Raw genomic sequence first — 18,599 nt, 5'->3', positions numbered from 1 at the left:
ACAGCATTCAAAATCTTCCAAATAAACCAGACGGACCATTCATTGAAAATCAAAGATTACTGTAGGTCTTACCCCTCCACCATTAGAGTATGGCACACTGTCCCATGTAGCGACAAAAGCTGAAGTAGCAGCAAAGGGTATGTTAGGGAAGTATCGCTTAACAGCTGCTGTGACTTGTGTCAGTGCAGCACTGCTTGTCTCCTGCCTATAGGAGATAGTTCCTCCACGTCTATTGTCCAGGCGAGTCCAAAGAGGAGCAATGATGTCTCTTCCGGAATGCAGAGAGGAGTTGTAGGCAGGCAGCGGCTCGGTAAACGTTAGATGGCCATTGTTGTTCACCTAAATTTTAGTTCCACATTTTTCAAAGATATTTTAAAGAGAAGATTGAAGAAATTAGGGGTATATAAATAACTTTTATCTTCATGTTTGTGTATTTGGGGTGGAATTTGACGCTTACAAAGATCTGATTGTATGTGCGCCCAAAGTATTTGAAAGGCGTCTGCAAGAAAATGACATCAGAGCTTCCATCATCGGCAGTGGGGATCACTATTTCTCCAACCCCAGAAGGAAGGAAACTAGTTGGCACTAAGGAAATATCAGGTGAGAAAAAAATTATTTAGCTCCGTTTAAGAAAAAAAGCCCATAAAAGATACAGGTTAAGTCTGAGCTTCTGGTTGCATTGGCTTACATTTCGGTGAGCCATCAACATGGAAAGAGCTGCGACCATTCACATTGACATTACTGCTGGATGAGAGTTCTGAGGCATTGGTTACTGGAATTGTGAAAGAATTGACCGAGTCTGCCGTGTTGTAACCAGCCTGTAGATGTACAGTAAATGAATTGTTTTTAGGCCCTAAACCTGTTACAGATATAACTGTCTTTTGCAAGAATGTAAGGAATGAAATGAGGCAAGGGCAGTTCCTTGTCATTTCAATGTTTTTGCAAAAACAACAAGGACCTGTCTCCACTCACCAGCCAAATTTGTTCGGTTTCTGCAATGTTTCCATAGTTGATCAGGATAAAAGTGCGATGAACACTGGAGACTAAAACCGTTTGGAAAGAAACCACCTTCAAAATACCAACAGATGTCATTAAAAAACCTTCACTCTTCACAGGACAACACTAATTTATCTTTAAACAATAATTGGATCTTACCCCTCCACCATTAGAGTATGGCACATTGTCCCAGGTAGCAACAAAAGCTGATGAAGCACTAAACGTTATGTTAGGGAAGTATTGCTTAACAGCTGCAGTGACTTGTGCCAGTACAGCACTGCTTGTGTCCTCTCTATAGGAGATAGTTCCTCCGCGTCTATTGTCAAGGTGAGTCCAAAGAGGAGCAATGAAGTCTCTTCCACAATTCAGAAGTGGGATGTTGTCGGACAGTTGCTCAGTAAATGTTAGAAGGCCATTGTTGTTCACCTACAATTTAACACAAACATATATTTGTGTGTCGTAAAAGGGAATATACTGACAAAATTAAGTAAAGTAGAATTTGCCACAATTTTGACTAGTTGATTCAACTAATCAAATATCCTCTAAATTTCACAAATACAACAACCTGTACATTGAGATATCAAAGTCTGAACTAAGTAAAGCAAGTACTTACACTCATTTAAAGAGACTTGTGATTTTAGATGCAAGTAGATGAAACATGTCTCTAAATATGCAAAATAACAACTAAACAATGCTTACAAAGGTCTGATTGTGTGTGCGTCCAAAATATTTCAAAGGCTGCTGCAATATAATGGCTTCAGAGCTTCCGTTATCCAATCGGGGGGTTACTAGTTCTCCATTCCCAAATGGTAGGAAATTAGATGGCACTAGGAGAAATGTAAGAGAGAAGGAATCATTTAGTTCTTCCAAGAAACACAAGCTCTCTCTCACACACTGCACTACTTAAAAGGTTTAAAGGGGAATTCACTAAGAATGAATTGTGCTGGTTTATATTGTTTATTTTTATGTATCCCATAAGATTTTAGACCCGATTCACAACACGAACTATGTAAATACGGTACTGGAGTTAGGTTATTACAGACACAGAACTACTGCCCATCAGAATTTGCCCAGGGCGGTCCCCCAGCTCGCGGGCCGTTTCTAAATGTGCAAAGTTGTGGAGAGTACAGAAGACTACTACAATCAGGCAGATTATCTGGGATTGTGAAGTATGATTCCCTCACTGCGATCCAGCACCTGAATTGGCTTTTTAAAAGGCTGAAAGTGCACTCAACTACATGGTGCCAGGGCAAGCTCAACTGCAAAGAAGATTCAGGTTTTGTGTTCAAACACGGCATGCTACAGTGGCACAAAAGTTTAGTGAATTCACCCCTGAACACCTTGTCATAACCAGTAACACAACTCGTTGGCTTACAGTTTGGTGAACCATCAACATGGAAAGACCAGCAAGCAGTCACATTGACATTACTGCTCGACGAGAGTTCTGGGACACTGGATGCTGGAATTGTGAAAGAACTGATAGAGTCCACAGTGTAAAAGCCAGCCTGTAGGAGTAAACAATTTTAAAAAAAATCTCATTCTATAAAAAAAAAAGAGAGAACATTGTTTCCTTCTTATTCTCTTACGAAACAAAAATATATTGCAATATACCATGTAATATATTAGGCAATATATTATATATTATGTAATATATTCCCATATATAAGATATAATATTTATATTGTCCAATATATTGCAATATATGCACAGTCCATATATTTATATATATTGATACATATATTGCAATCAAGACCAAAATAGTCACTATATTTTTTACATATAGTTTGTCTTTATATGCTTTAATATACTGCAATATGTGCTATACATACATACATACACACACACACATGTATATATATATATATATTTACACACACAAATACATACATACGTAGCCTATATAGCTATGTATGAATGTGTACATATACATTTCAATATATATATATATATACATACAGTATATATATATATATATATATATATATATATATATAGTGTGTATATATGAAATTAAATGGAAATATATAAATAAAATATACGCATAGATATGTGTTCCATATGTTGTGGAATATATTTTAAATATATTTAAAATTGTATGGAAATATATAAATAAAAAAATATATAGATACTGTATGTGTTCAATATATTGTGGAATATATTTTAAATATATGTATAATTATATGGAAATATATAAATACAATTTATATGTATAGATATGTGTTCCAAATGTTGTGGAATATATTTTAAATATATTTAAAATGATATGGAAATATATAAATAAAATATAGCAGACAATATATTGCAGACAATCTCAGAGATTTGTATATATATATATATATATATATATGGGCAATATATGATTTTACATGTTATACTTTCCAAATAAACAACCATGTGGACATGCATGGCATAGCTCAATTAAAATATGTTTAATAATTTACAAATAATTACTGCAACTGCATTACACAAATACGTTTTATTGAAACATATATGCTTTTCCACAGTTCCCTAAGGTCCTTGGAAGTTTGTATATTATGTGTTTATTCTTTATTATTTGTGCATTTTGTTTACAGATATTTTATTTATATTTCATAACAGAAGTGCTGAAAGTTTGAAATAGACATTGGCCATTGAAATTCCTTTAATTTATATTGCATAATTTCTATATTTTCTGTTCAATAGCACTCTTTAAAAATGTTGCACTGTTAATTAAATGTAGTCAATCACATTTCCTTTGTCTGACCATATGCAAGGCGTTTTGTGGTTTTAGCTCAACCTCAAATTGGGTTTAGTATCTGTGCCTGATTTTACAAAAAAATAAAGGTGGCTTTTGATAGATTACCCATTAGAGTGTTAAAGGTTGTGGTATAAAGGTTTGAACATATATTGCAGGTTGAATATTTATTATGTATTCATATATTTTAGATGTTACATGTACTTATACTGAATACTATATCACTGTATACACTGTATATGTCACGGTGTGGGTTTTGTCTTGTTCCTTGTTCTTGTCTGTCATGTGATTCCCTGTTTGTCATGTGATCCTGCCATGTGTCTTGTCCCATGTTCAGCAGTTCCAAATTATCTTGATTAGTCTTTCCAAGTGTTTCAGTTTAACCACGCCCCCTTGTTATCTTATAAATCAACAGGAACATCCAAGGCACTCTTTTTAGAAAAGTTTTGGCTTGCAAGCCTTTGTCTGGGAGCCCTTGTTATCTTGTTTAGCTTGTGTTCCCTTGTATTTAAGCCCTATGTTTTAGTTCAGTCCTTGTGAGTTCTTGATATTGTAATGTTTGTTGTCTCATTGCTCCTGTCTTGAGTTCCCTGTTCCTGTTCTGAGTGTTCTGTCATTTACCCTGGTTTACCTGTTTGTTTGTTTATTAAAGAGCTTGTGATTGGATTGACTCTCTGCTTCATTCCTGCCTGCATCGTTACAGAATGTGCATGTTCTCAATATATATTGATATACAATATATGTACATATATTTCAATATAATTTTACATGTATTTAAAATGTATTACACAATATATTGAACACATATCAATACATATATGTATGTATATATGTCTATACAATTTTAAATATATTTAAAATATATTCCACAATATATGGAACACATATCTATACATATATTTTATTTATATATTTCCATTTAATTTCATATATATATATATATGAAGAGTTCAGATGCAAAAGCCTCTAAGTGCCAATTGAAAGTTTCTTCTAGAATGGTCATTTTTATCAAGCTTATATATTTAAGTTCAGTGATTTCACTTAAATGGCAATGATAATTACCAGTGATGCGCGGCTTGATCCGAAATGAGCGGGTGCCTGCGGTCACCCGCGGTTACCCGCAGTTACGGGTCATCCAAAAATGTTTTTAATGATATTCGGGTCGCGGTCGGTCGGGTCGTTTGAAAAAAGATGCCAAAACATTTGTATTAATATAGTACTAGACACAATTTTTGATGAAATATACAGCCCTACACATTATTGGCTGAATAACTGGCACGAAGATAACACATCAGTCGAAACAGTTCTCGGTTCTGTACTGGTGATTCAATAACCGCTGTCCCTGTGCGTTCGGTAGTCCACAGTATCAGCTGCTCGTGCTCATCACTTCTCTCAACAGTGGCACCAACATGTCTCGGTTACTGGAGTAAAATATAATTCAGGATATTGATTTATTTCGATTCGTAGGCGACCGTCAGGCATGTCTGAAAGTGAGTAACTTTAGTAACTTGTGGATCAGCAGCACTGACGCAAGACGTGAACTGTTTCGAACGATTCAGTTCGATTTAGTGTACTGGTTCGACCGGTTCACTAAAAAGAGCCGGTTCAAAAGAACCGGCCATGTCTATGATCACTACAGTCTGCAGAGAGATGGAGGCGGCAAGAGAAAAGGTGAAGACTGGGGAGTGGAAGCTCCGCAAATACACAAATAGAAAGAGTAAAAGGGTGGGAGACATTTGCTGAAATAATGAAAGATGATGACCAAAGTGCTGGCTTTGTTATGTGTAGGCCTACGTCTTCTTGCCATGCTGTGTTGTTACACGTCTATGGCCCAATAACGCTCCGATGAGCATTTACTACTTTTAAAAAATGCGGCCAGGAAGCGGGTCGGGTACAATATTTTCATTTTTTTTTGCGGTCCGAGTTGCGGGCGGGTAGCTGAAAACGTCGGTCGGTTGCGGGTTGTTTATACATTGACCCGCGCATCACTGATAATTACCTATTAATTGTTATTTAAGTGAAATTACTGAACTTAAATATACAAGTTTGATAAAAGTCATCATTAAAGAAGAAAATTTCAAATGGCATTTAGAGGCTTTTGCATCTGAAATCTTCATATATTGAAATGTATTCTACAATATATTGAACATACATGGGACCTTATATCTTTACATATATAACCAATACATTATCCCATACAAATTGTAATACATTATGGTGGATATTAATAAATATAAAATTGCATATATTTCGGATATATACATAATTACATATATTATATATTCATTTACCATATATTTCAATATATTGCAAGCGGCAATCATTTGTATATTTTGAAACATATTACAATATATTTAATATATTGCATAAAATATATGTATCATCAATATATTATTCCATGTATTTCCAATATATAATATATTGGAAAATGGAAAGGAAAATAATATATTAAAATATATTACAATATATTTCAAATAATATATTGGTAAATATATTTTTCTTTCATAAGGGTTATGAACAACTCCTTTTTAAATGTATATCTGTATTTGTTTTTTCTCATTTGTACAGTGCACAAGAAGCAGTCGGCAACTTCACTTACCTGCCATGGTTGTCCTGTTTGTGCAACATCTCCATAATAGATCAGGATGAAAGAGCGATGGACATTGTAGGCTAAAACCACTTGGAAAGAGGCCACCTTCAAAACACCAACAGACAGCATTCAAAATCTTCCAAATAAACCAGACGGAACATTCATTGAAAATCAAAGATTACTGTAGGTCTTACCCCTCCACCATTAGAGTATGGCACACTGTCCCATGTAGCGACAAAAGCTGAAGTAGCAGCAAAGGGTATTTTAGGGAAGTATCGCTTAACAGCTGCAGTGACTTGTGTCAGTGCAGCACTGCTTGTCTCCTGCCTATAGGAGATAGTTCCTCCACGTCTATTGTCCAGGCGAGTCCAAAGAGGAGCAATGATGTCTCTTCTGGAATCCAGAGAGGAGTTGTAGGCAGGCAGCGGCTCAGTAAACGTTAGATGGCCATTGTTGTTCACCTAAATTTTAGTCCCACAATTTCAAAGGGATTTTAAAGAGAAGATTGAAGAAATTAGGGGTATATCAAGAACTTTTATCTTCATGTTTGTGTGTTTGGGGGTGGAATGTGATGCTTACAAAGATCTGATTGTATGTGCGCCCAAAGTATTTGAAAGGCGTCTGCAAGAAAATGACATCAGAGCTTCCATCATCGGCAGTGGGGATCACTATTTCTCCAACTTCAGAAGGAAGGAAACTAGTTGGCACTAAGGACATATTAGGTGAGAATAAATTATTTAGCTCTGTTGAAGAAAAAAAAAAGTCTGAGCTTCTGGTTGTATTGGCTTACATTTCGGTGAGCCATCAACATGGAAAGAGCTGCGACCATTCACATTGATATTACTGCTGGATGAGAGTTCTGAGGCATTGGTTACTGGAATTGTGAAAGAATTGAGGGAGTCTGCCGTGTTGTAACCAGCCTGTAGATGTACAGTAAAAGAATAGTTTTTAGGCCCTGAACCTGTTACAGATATAACTGTCTTTTGCAAGAATGTAAGGAATGAAATGAGGCAAGGGCAGTTCCTTGTCATTTCTATTTTTTGTAAAAACAACAAGGACCTGTCTCCACTCACCAGCCAAATTTGTTTGGTTTCTGCAATGTTTCCATAGTTGATCAGGATAAAAGTGCGATGAACACTGGAGACTAAAACCGTTTGGAAAGAAGCCACCTTAAAAATACCAACAGATGTCATTAAAAAACCTTCACTCTTCACAGGACAACACTAATTTATCATTAAACAACAATTGGATCTTACCCCTCCACCATTAGAGTATGGCACATTGTCCCAGGTAGCAACAAAAGCTGATGAAGCACTAAACGTTATGTTAGGGAAGTATTGCTTAACAGCTGCAGTGACTTGTGCCAGTACAGCACTGCTTGTGTCCTCTCTATAGGAGATAGTTCCTCCGCGTCTATTGTCAAGGTGAGTCCAAAGAGGAGCAATGAAGTCTCTTCCACAATTCAGAAGTGGGATTTTGTCGGACAGTTGCTCAGTAAATGTTAGAAGGCCATTGTTGTTCACCTACAATTTAACACAAACATATGTTTGTGTGTTGTAAGAGGGAAAATACTGACAGAATTAAAAAGTAGAATTGCCACAATTTCGACTAGTTGATTAAACGAATCAAATGTCCTCTGGATTTCACAATTACAACAACCTGTACATTGAGATATCAAAGTCTGAACAAAGTAAAGCAAGTACTTAGACTCATTTAAAGAGACTTGTGATTTTAGATGCAAGTACATAGATGTCTCTAAATATGCAAAATAACAACTGAACAATGCTTACAAAGGTCTGATTGTGTGTGCGTCCAAAATATTTCAAAGGCTGCTGCAATATAATGGCTTCAGAGCTTCCGTTATCCAATCGGGGGGTTACTAGTTCTCCATTCCCAAATGGTAGGAAATTAGATGGCACTAGGAGAAATGTAAGAGAGAAGGAATCATTTAGTTCTTCCAAGAAACATAAGCTCTCTCTCACACACTGCACTAGTTAAAAGGTTCAAAGGGGAATTCACTAAGAATTGTGATGGTTTATATTGTTGTTTATTTTAATGTATCCCATTAGATTTTAGACTCAATTCACAACACGAATTATGTAAATATGGTACTGGAGTTAGGTTATTACAGCCACAGAACTACTGTCCATCACAATTGCCCAGGGTGGTCCCACAGCTCGCGGGCCGTTTCTAAATGTGCAAAGTTGTGGAGAGTACAGAAGACTACTACAATCAGGCAGATTTTCTTGGATTGTGAAGTATGATTCCCTCACTGCGATCCAGCACCTGAATTGGCTTTTTTAAAGGCTGAAAGTGCACTCAACTACACGGTGCAGGGGCAAGCTCAACAACAAACAAGTTTCAGGTTTTGGGTTCAAACACGGCATACCAAAATGGCACAAAAGTTTAGTGAATTCACCCCTGAACAACTTGTCATAACCAGTAACACAACTCGTTGGCTTACAGTTTGGTGAACCATCAACATGGAAAGACCAGCAAGCAGTCACATTGACATTACTGCTCGACGAGAGTTCTGGGACACTGGAAGCTGGAATTGTGAAAGAACTGATAGAGTCCACAGTGTAATAGCCAGCCTGTAGGAGTAAACAACATGTTTTAAGCTCTCATTCTATAAAAAGGGAGAGAGCACATTTTTTCCTTTTTATTATGAACAACTGCCTTTTGAAATGTATATCTGTATTTGTTTTTCTCATTTGTAGAGTGCACAAGAAGCAGTCGGCAACTTCACTTACCTGCCATGGTTGTCCTGTTTCTGAAACATCTCCATAATAGATCAGGATGAAAGAGCGATGGACATTGTAGGCTAAAACCACTTGGAAAGAGGCCACCTTCAAAACACCAACAGACAGCATTCAAAATCTTCCAAATAAACCAGACGGACCATTCATTCAAAATGAAAGATTACTGTAGGTCGTACCCCTCCACCATTAGAGTATGGCACACTATCCCATGTAGCGACAAACGCTGAAGTAGCAGCAAAGGGTATGTTAGGGAAGTATCGCTTAACAGCTGCTGTGACTTGTGTCAGTGCAGCACTGCTTGTCTCCTGCCTATAGGAGATAGTTCCTCCACGTCTATTGTCCAGGCGAGTCCAAAGAGGAGCAATGATGTCTCTTCCGGAATCCAGAGAGGAGTTGTAGGCAGGCAGCGGCTGGGTAAACGTAAGATGGCCATTGTTGTTCACCTACATTTTAGTCCCACATTTTTCAAAGGGATTTTAAAGAGAAGATTGAAGAAATTAGGGGTATATAAAAATACTTTTATCGTCATGTTTGTGTGTTGGGGGGTGGAATGTTACGCTTACAAAAATCTGATTGTATGTGCGCCCAAAGTATTTGAAAGGCGTCTGCAAGAAAATGACATCAGAGCTTCCATCATCGGCAGTGGGGATCACTATTTCTCCAACCCCAGAAGGAAGGAAACTAATTGGCACTAAGGAAATATCAGGTGAGAAAACAATTATTTAGCTCTGTTTAAGAAAAAAAGCCCATAAAAGGTACAGGTTAAGTCTGAGCTTCTGGTTGCATTGGCTTACATTTCGGTGAGCCATCAACATGGAAAGAGCTGCGACCATTCACATTGACATTACTGCTGGAGGAGAGTTCTGAGGCATTGGTTACTGGAATTGTGAAAGAATTGACCGAGTCTGCCGTGTTGTAACCAGCCTGTAGATGTAGAGTAAATGAATAGTTTTTAGGCCCTGAACCTGTTTCAGATATAACTGTCTTTTGCAAGAATGTAAGGAATGAAATGAGGCAAGGGCATTTCCTTGTCATTTCTATTTTATTTGCAAAAACAACAAGGACCTGTCTCCACTCACCAGCCAAATTTGTTCGGTTTCTGCAATGTTTCCATAGTTGATCAAGATAAAAGTGCGATGAACACTGGAGACTAAAACTGTTTGGAAAGAAACCACCTTCAAAATACCAACAGATGTCATTTAAAAACCTTCACTCTTCACAGGACAACACTAATTTATCTTTAAACAATGATTGGATCTTACCCCTCCACCATTAGAGTATGGCACATTGTCCCAGGTAGCAACAAAAGCTGATGAAGCACTAAACGTTATGTTAGGGAAGTATTGCTTAACAGCTGCAGTGACTTGTGCCAGTACAGCACTGCTTGTGTCCTCTCTATAGGAGATAGTTCCTCCGCGTCTATTGTCAAGGTGAGTCCAAAGAGGAGCAATGAAGTCTCTTCCAGGATTCAGAAGTGGGATGTTGTCGGACAGTTGCTCAGTAAATGTTAGAAGGCCATTGTTGTTCACCTACAATTTAACACAAACATATGTTTGTGTGTTGTGAGAGGAAATATACTGACAGAATTTAGAAGTAGAATTTGCCACAATTTCGACTAGTTGATTCAACGAATCAAATGTCCTCTGAACTTCACAATTACAACAACAATGAGATATAAAAGTCTGAACAAAGTAAAGCAAGTACTTACACTCATTTAAAGAGACTTGTGATTTTAGCTGCAAGTAGATGAAACATGTCTCTAAATATGCAAAATAACAACTGAACAATGCTTACAAAGGTCTGATTGTGTGTGCGTCCAAAATATTTCAAAGGCTGCTGCAATATAATGGCTTCGGAGTTTCCGTTATCCAATCGGGGGGTTACTAGTTCTCCATTCCCAAATGGTAGGAAATTAGATGGCACTAGGAGAAATGTAAGAGAGAAGGAATCATTTAGTTCTTCCAAGAAACACAAGCTCTCTCTCACACACTACACTAGTTAAAAGGTTTAAAGGGGAATTCAATAAGAATGAATTGTGCTGGTTTATAATGTTGTTTATTTTTACGTATCCCATAAGATTTTAGACCCGATTCACCACACAAATTATGTAAATACGGTACTGGAGTTAGGTTATTACAGCCACAGAACTACTGCCCATCAGAATTTTCCCAGGGCGGTCCCCCAGCTCGCGGGCCGTTTCTAAATGTGCAAAGTTGTGGAGAGTACAGAAGACTACTACAATCAGGCAGATTTTTCTGGGATTGTGAAGTACGATTCCCTCACTGTGATCCAGCACCTGAATTGGCTTTTTAAAAGGCTGAAAGTGCACTCAACTACATGATGCCAGGACAAGCTCAACTGCAAATAAGATTCAAGTTTTGGGTTCAAACACCGCATGCTACAGTGACACAAAAGTTTAGTGAATTCACCCCTGAACACCTTGTCATAACCAGTAACACAACTCATTGGCTTACAGTTTGGTGAACCATCAACATGGAAAGACCAGCAAGCAGTCACATTGACATTACTGCTCGACGAGAGTTCTGGGACACTGGAAGCCGGAAATGTGAAAGAACTGATAGAGTCCACAGTGTAATAGCCAGCCTGTAGGAGTAAACAACATGTTTTAAGCTCTCGTTCTATAAAAAAAGAGAGAGAGAACATTGTTTCCTTCTTATTATGAACAACTCCTTTTGAAATGTATATTTGTATTTGTTTTTCTCATTTTTGCAGTGCATAAGAAGCAGTCGGCAACTTCACTTACCTGCCATGGTTGTCCTGTTTCTGAAACATCTCCATAATAGATCAGGATGAAAGAACGATGGACATTGTAGGCTAAAACCACTTGGAAAGAGGCCACCTTCAAAACACCAACAGACAGCATTTAAAATCTTCCAAATAAACCAGACGGACCATTGATTCAAAATGAAAGATTACTGTAGGTCTTACCCCTCCACCATTAGAGTATGGCACACTGTCCCATGTAGCGACAAAAGCTGAAGTAGCAGCAAAGGGTATGTTAGGGAAATATCGCTTAACAGCTGCTGTGACTTGTGTCAGTGCAGCACTGCTTGTCTCCTGCCTATAGGAGATAGTTCCTCCACGTCTATTGTCCAGGCGAGTCCAAAGAGGAGCAATGATGTCTCTTCCGGAATCCAGAGAGGAGTTGTAGGCAGGCAGCGGCTCGGTAAACGTTAGATGGCCATTGTTGTTCACCTAAATTTTAGTCCCACATTTTTCAAAGGGATTTTAAAGAGAAGATTGAAGAAATTAGGGGTATATAAAAATACTTTTATCGTCACGTTTGTGTGTTGGGGGGTGGAATGTTACGCTTACAAAAATCTGATTGTATGTGCGCCCAAAGTATTTGAAAGGCGTCTGCAAGAAAATGACATCAGAGCTTCCATCATCGGCAGTGGGGATCACTATTTCTCCAACCCCAGAAGGAAGGAAACTAATTGGCACTAAGGAAATATCAGGTGAGAAAACAATTATTTAGCTCTGTTTAAGAAAAACAGCCCATAAAAGGTACAGGTTAAGTCTGAGCTTCTGGTTGCATTGGCTTACATTTCGGTGAGCCATCAACATGGAAAGAGCTGCGACCATTCACATTGACATTACTGCTGGATGAGAGTTCTGAGGCATTGGTTACTGGAATTGTGAAAGAATTGGTCGAGTCTGCCGTGTTGTAACCAGCCTGTAGATGTAGAGTAAATGAATAGTTTTTAGGCCCTGAACCTGTTTCAGATATAACTGTCTTTTGCAAGAATGTAAGGAATGAAATGAGGCAAGGGCATTTCCTTGTCATTTCTATTTTATTTGCAAAAACAACAAGGACCTGTCTCCACTCACCAGCCAAATTTGTTCGGTTTCTGCAATGTTTCCATAGTTGATCAGGATAAAAGTGCGATGAACACTGGAGACTAAAACCGTTTGAAAAGAAACCACCTTCAAAATACCAACAGATGTCATTAAAAAACCTTCACTCTTCACAGGACAACACTAATTCATCATTAAACAACGATTGGATCTTACCCCTCCACCATTAGAGTATGGCACATTGTCCCAGGTAGCAACAAAAGCTGATGAAGCACTAAACGTTATGTTAGGGAAGTATTGCTTAACAGCTGCAGTGACTTGTGCCAGTACAGCACTGCTTGTGTCCTCTCTATAGGAGATAGTTCCTCCGCGTCTATTGTCAAGGTGAGTCCAAAGAGGAGCAATGAAGTCTCTTCCACAATTCAGAAGTGGGATGTTGTCGGACAGTTGCTCAGTAAATGTTAGAAGGCCATTGTTGTTCACCTACAATTTAACACAAACATATGTTTGTGTGTTGTAAGAGGTAAAAATATTGACAGAACAAGTAGAATTTGCCACAATTTCGACTAGTTGATTCAACGAATCAAATGTCCTCTGAATTTCACAATTACAACAACAAATGTACATTGAGATATCAAAGTTTGAACAAAGTAAAGCAAGTACTTACACTCATTTAAAGAGACTTGTGATTTTAGCTGCAAGTAGATGAAACATGTCTCTAAATATGCAAAATAACAACTAAACAATGCTTACGAAGGTCTGATTGTGTGTGCGTCCGAAATATTTCAAAGGCTGCTGCAATATAATGGCTTCGGAGCTTCCGTTATCCAATCGGGGCGTTACTAGTTCTCCATTCCCAAATGGTAGGAAATTAGATGGCACTATGAGAAATGTAAGAGAGAAGGAATCATTTAGTTCTTCCGAGAAACATAAGCTCTCTCTCACACACTACACTAGTTAAAAGGTTTAAAGGGGAATTGACTCAGAATGAATTGTGCTGGTTTATATTGTTTATTTTTATGTATCCCATAAGATTTTAGACCCGATTCACCACACAAATTATGTAAGTATGTTACTGGAGTTAGGTTATTACAGACACAGAACTACTGCCCATCAGAATTTGCCCAGGGCGGTCCCCCAGCTCGCGGGCCGTTTCTAAATGTTCAAAGTTGTGGAGAGTACAGAAGACTACTACAATCAGGCAGATTATCTGGGATTGTGAAGTACGATTCCCTCACTGCGATCCAGCACCTGAATTGGCTTTTTAAAAGGCTGAAAGTGCACTCAACTACACGGTGCTAGGGCAAGCTCAACTGCAAATAAGATTCAAGTTTTGGGTTCAAACACGGCATGCTACAGTGGCACAAAAGTTTGGTGAATTCACCCCTGAACACCTTGTCATAACCAGTAACACAACTCGTTGGCTTACAGTTTGGTGAACCATCAACATGGAAAGACCAGCAAGCAGTCACATTGACATTACTGCTCGACAAGAGTTCTGGGACACTGGATGCTGGAATTGTGAAAGAACTGATAGAGTCCACAGTGTAATAGCCAGCCTGTAGGAGTAAACAACATGTTTTAAGCTCTCATTCTAAAAGAGAGAGAGATGACATTGTTTCCTTCTTATTATGAACAACTCCTTTTGAAATGTATATCTGTATTTGTTTTTCTCATTTGTACAGTGCACAAAAAGCAGACGGAAACTTCACTTACCTGCCATGGTAGTCCTGTTTCTGCAACATCTCCATAATAGATCAGGATGAAAGAGCGATGGACATTGTAGGCTAAAACCACTTGGAAAGAGGCCACCTTCAAAACACCAACAGACAGTATTCAAAATCTTTCAAATAAACCAGACGGACCATATATTGAAAATCAAAGATTACTGTAGGTCTTACCCCTCCACCATTAGAGTATGGCACACTGTCCCATGTAGCGACAAAAGCTGAAGTAGCAGCAAAGGGTATGTTAGGGAAGTATCGCTTAACAGCTGCAGTGACTTGTGTCAGTGCAGCACTGCTTGTCTCCTGCCTATAGGAGATAGTTCCTCCACGTCTATTGTCAAGGCGAGTCCAAAGAGGAGCAATGATGTCTTTTCCGGAATGCAGAGAGGAGTTGTAGGCAGGCAGCGGCTCGGTAAACGTTAGATGGCCATTGTTGTTCACCTAAATTTTAGTCCCACATTTTTCAAAGGGATTTTAAAGAGAAGATTGAAGAAATTAGGGGTATATAAACAACTTTTATCTTCATGTTTGTGTGTTTGGGGGTGGAATGTTACGCTTACAAAGATCTGATTGTATGTGCGCCCAAAGTATTTGAAAGGCGTCTGCAAGAAAATGACATCAGAGCTTCCATCATCGGCAGTGGGGATCACTATTTCTCCAACTCCATAAGGAAGGAAACTTATTGGCACTAAGGAAATATCAGGTGAGAAAAAAATTATTTAGCTCTGTTTAAGAAAAAAAGCCCATAAAAGGCACAGGTTAAGTCTGAGCTTCTGGTTGCATTGGCTTACAGTTCGGTGAGCCATCAACATGGAAAGAGCTGCGACCATTCACATTGACATTACTGCTGGATGAGAGTTCTGAGGCATTGGTTACTGGAATTGTGAAAGAATTGAGGGAGTCTGCCGTGTTGTAACCAGCCTGTAGATGTAGAGTAAATGAATAGTTTTTAGGCCCTGAACCTGTTACAGATATAACTGTATTTTGCAAGAATGTAAGGAATGAAATGAGGCAAGGGCATTTCCTTGTCATTTCTATTTTATTTGCAAAAACAACAAGGACTTGTCTCCACTCACCAGCCAACTTTGTTCAGTTTCTGCAATGTTTCCATAGTTGATCTGGATAAAAGTGCGATGAACACTGGAGACTAAAACCGTTTGGAAAGAAACCACCTTCAAAATACCAACAGATGTCATTAAAAACCTTCACTCTTCACAGGACAACACTAATTTATCATTAAACAACGATTGGATCTTACCCCTCCACCATTAGAGTATGGCACATTGTCCCAGGTAGCAACAAAAGCTGATGAAGCACTAAACGTTATGTTAGGGAAGTATTGCTTAACAGCTGCAGTGACTTGTGCCAGTACAGCACTGCTTGTGTCCTCTCTATAGGAGATAGTTCCTCCACGTCTATTGTCAAGGTGAGTCCAAAGAGGAGCAATGAAGTCTCTTCCACAATTCAGAAGTGGGATGTTGTCGGACAGTTGTTCAGTAAATGTTAGAAGGCCATTGTTGTTAACCTACAATTTAACACAAACATATGTTTGTGTGTTGTAAGAGGTAAAAATACTGACAGAATTAAAAAGTAGAATTTGCCACAATTTCGACTAGTTGATTCAACGAATCAAATGTCCTCTGAACTTCACAATTACAACAACAAATGTACATTGAGATATCCAAGTCTGAACAATTAAAGCAAGTACTTACACTCATTTAAAGAGACTTGTGATTTTAGCTGCAAGTAGATGAAACATGTCTCTAAATATGCAAAATAACAAATGAACAATGCTTACAAAGGTCTGATTGTGTGTGCGTCCGAAATATTTCAAAGGCTGCTGCAATATAATGGCTTCAGAGCTTCCGTTATCCAATCGGGGGGTTACTAGTTCTCCATTCCCAAATGGTAGGAAATTAGATGGCACTAGGAGAAATGTAAGTGAGAAGTAATCATTTAGTTCTTCCAAGAAACACAAGCTCTCTCTCACACACTGCACTAGTTAAAAGGTTTAAAGGGGAATTCAGTCAGAATGAATTGTGCTGGTTTATAATGTTGTTTATTTTTATGTATCCCATAAGATTTTAGACACGATTCACCACACAAATTATGTAAATACGGTACTGGAGTTAGGTTATTACAGCCACAGAACTACTGCCCATCAGAATTTGCCCAGGGCGGTCCCCCAGCTCGAGGGCCGTTTCTAAATGTGCAAAGTTGTGGAGAGTACAGAAGACTACTACAATCAGGCAGATTATCTGGGATTGTGAAGTACGATTCCCTCACTGCGATCCAGCACCAGAATTGGCTTTTTAAAAGGCTGAAAGTGCACTCAACTACACAGTGCCAGGGCAAGCTCAACTGCAAATAAGATTCAAGTTTTGGGTTCAAACATGGCATGCTACAGTGGCACAAAACTTTAGTGAATTCACCCCTGAACACCTTGTCATAAACTCGTTGGCTTACAGTTTGGTGAACCATCAACATGGAAAGACCAGCAAGCAGTAACATTGACATTACTGCTCGACGAGAGTTCTGGGACACTGGAAGCTGGAATTGTGAAAGAACTGATAGAGTCCACAGTGTAATAGCCAGCCTGTTGGGGTAAACATTTTTTTTATATATATCTCATTCTAAAAAAAGAGAGAACATTGTTTACTTCTTATTATAAACAACTCCTTTTGAAATGTATATCTGTATTTGTTTTTCTCATTTGTACAGTGCACAAGAAGCAGTCAGCAACTTCACTTACCTGCCATGGTTGTCCTGTTTCTGCAACATTTCCATAATAGATCAGGATGAAAGAGCGATGGACATTGTAGGCTAAAACCACTTGGAAAGAGGCCACCTTCAAAACACCAACAGACACCATTCAAAATCTTCCAAATAAACCAGACGGACCATTCATTGAAAATCAAAGATTACTGTAGGTCTTACCCCTCCACCATTAGAGTATGGCACACTGTCCCATGTAGCGACAAAAGCTGAAGTAGCAGCAAAGGGTATGTTAGGGAAGTATCGCTTAACAGCTGCTGTGACTTGTGTCAGTGCAGCACTGCTTGTCTCCTGCCTATAGGAGATAGTTCCTCCACGTCTATTGTCCAGGCGAGTCCAAAGAGGAGCAATGATGTCTCTTCCGGAATCCAGAGAGGAGTTGTAGGCAGGCAGCGGCTCGGTAAACGTTAGATGGCCATTGTTGTTCACCTAAATTTTAGTCCCACAATTTCAAAGGGATTTTAAAGAGAAGATTGAAGAAATTATGGGCATATAAAGAACTTTTATCTTCATGTTTGTGTGTTTGGGGGTGGAATGTGACGCTTACAAAGATCTGATTGTATGTGCGACCAAAGTATTTGAAAGGTGTCTGCAAGAAAATGACATCAGAGCTTCCATCAACGGCAGTGGGGATCACTATTTCTCCAACCCCAGAAGGAAGGAAACTAGTTGGCACTAAGGAAAAATTAGGTGAGAATAAATTATTTAGCTCTGTTGAAGAAAAAAAAGCCCATAAAAGGCACAGATTTTTAGTCTGAGCTTTTGGTTGCATTGGCTTACATTTCGGGGAGCCATCAACATGGAAAGAGCTGCGACCATTCACTTTGACATTACTGCTGGATGAGAGTTCTGAGGCATTCGTTACTGGAATTGTGAAAGAATTGACCGAGTCTGCCGTGTTGTAACCAGCCTGTAGATGTAGAGTAAATGAATAGTTTTTAGGCCCTGAACCTGTTACAGATATAACTGTCTTTTGCAAGAATGTAAGGAATGAAATGAGGCAAGGGCAGTTCCTTGTCTTTTCTATTTTTTGCAAAACAACAAGGACCTGTCTCCACTCACCAGCCAAATTTGTTTGGTTTCTGAAATGTTTCCATAGCTGATCAGGATAAAAGTGCGATGAACACTGGAGACTAAAACCGTTTGGAAAGAAACCACCTTCAAAATACCAACAGATGTCATTAAAAACCTTCACT

The 18,599-nt window shown here is 38.5% G+C and overlaps 2 protein-coding genes across 2 annotated transcripts in view; both read right to left on the bottom strand.

Moving 5' to 3' along the window:
- Nucleotides 1–9,193, bottom strand: part of LOC148970528 (uncharacterized) — a 35,124-nt gene extending 25,931 nt beyond the window's left edge. Inside the window, exons 1-16 of the mRNA XM_089124760.1 lie at nt 9,074–9,193; nt 8,785–8,914; nt 8,111–8,238; nt 7,577–7,843; nt 7,394–7,489; nt 7,111–7,240; nt 6,900–7,027; nt 6,515–6,781; nt 6,330–6,425; nt 2,372–2,501; nt 1,696–1,823; nt 1,156–1,422; nt 973–1,068; nt 689–818; nt 458–585; nt 73–339 (exon numbers count right to left, since the gene is read on the bottom strand). Of these exons, the coding sequence (XP_088980886.1) occupies nt 73–339; nt 458–585; nt 689–818; nt 973–1,068; nt 1,156–1,422; nt 1,696–1,823; nt 2,372–2,501; nt 6,330–6,425; nt 6,515–6,781; nt 6,900–7,027; nt 7,111–7,240; nt 7,394–7,489; nt 7,577–7,843; nt 8,111–8,238; nt 8,785–8,914; nt 9,074–9,193 (2,508 nt within the window). The remainder of the gene's footprint in view (nt 1–72; nt 340–457; nt 586–688; nt 819–972; nt 1,069–1,155; nt 1,423–1,695; nt 1,824–2,371; nt 2,502–6,329; nt 6,426–6,514; nt 6,782–6,899; nt 7,028–7,110; nt 7,241–7,393; nt 7,490–7,576; nt 7,844–8,110; nt 8,239–8,784; nt 8,915–9,073) is intronic.
- Nucleotides 9,194–10,311: 1,118 nt separating this feature from the next.
- On the bottom strand, nt 10,312–17,500 carry LOC120491835 (dendrite extension defective protein 1-like). The gene is made up of 20 exons (XM_089124761.1): nt 17,381–17,500; nt 17,095–17,224; nt 16,427–16,554; nt 15,887–16,153; nt 15,705–15,800; nt 15,420–15,549; nt 15,189–15,316; nt 14,803–15,069; nt 14,618–14,713; nt 14,331–14,460; nt 13,655–13,782; nt 13,118–13,384; nt 12,935–13,030; nt 12,650–12,779; nt 12,419–12,546; nt 12,032–12,298; nt 11,847–11,942; nt 11,557–11,686; nt 10,877–11,004; nt 10,312–10,611 (listed from the first exon to the last, which is right to left on the bottom strand). Exons 1-20 carry the CDS (start codon nt 17,498–17,500, stop codon nt 10,312–10,314), a joined length of 3,162 nt encoding a protein of 1,053 aa, XP_088980887.1.
- Nucleotides 17,501–18,599: the final 1,099 nt, after the last annotated feature.

This window comes from Pimephales promelas, chromosome 20 (genome assembly GCF_988280905.1).
Source record: "Pimephales promelas chromosome 20, fPimPro1.hap1.1, whole genome shotgun sequence".
In the NCBI taxonomy this organism is placed as follows: Eukaryota; Metazoa; Chordata; class Actinopteri; order Cypriniformes; family Leuciscidae; genus Pimephales; species Pimephales promelas.
This window is presented reverse-complemented; position numbering and strand designations above follow the sequence as displayed.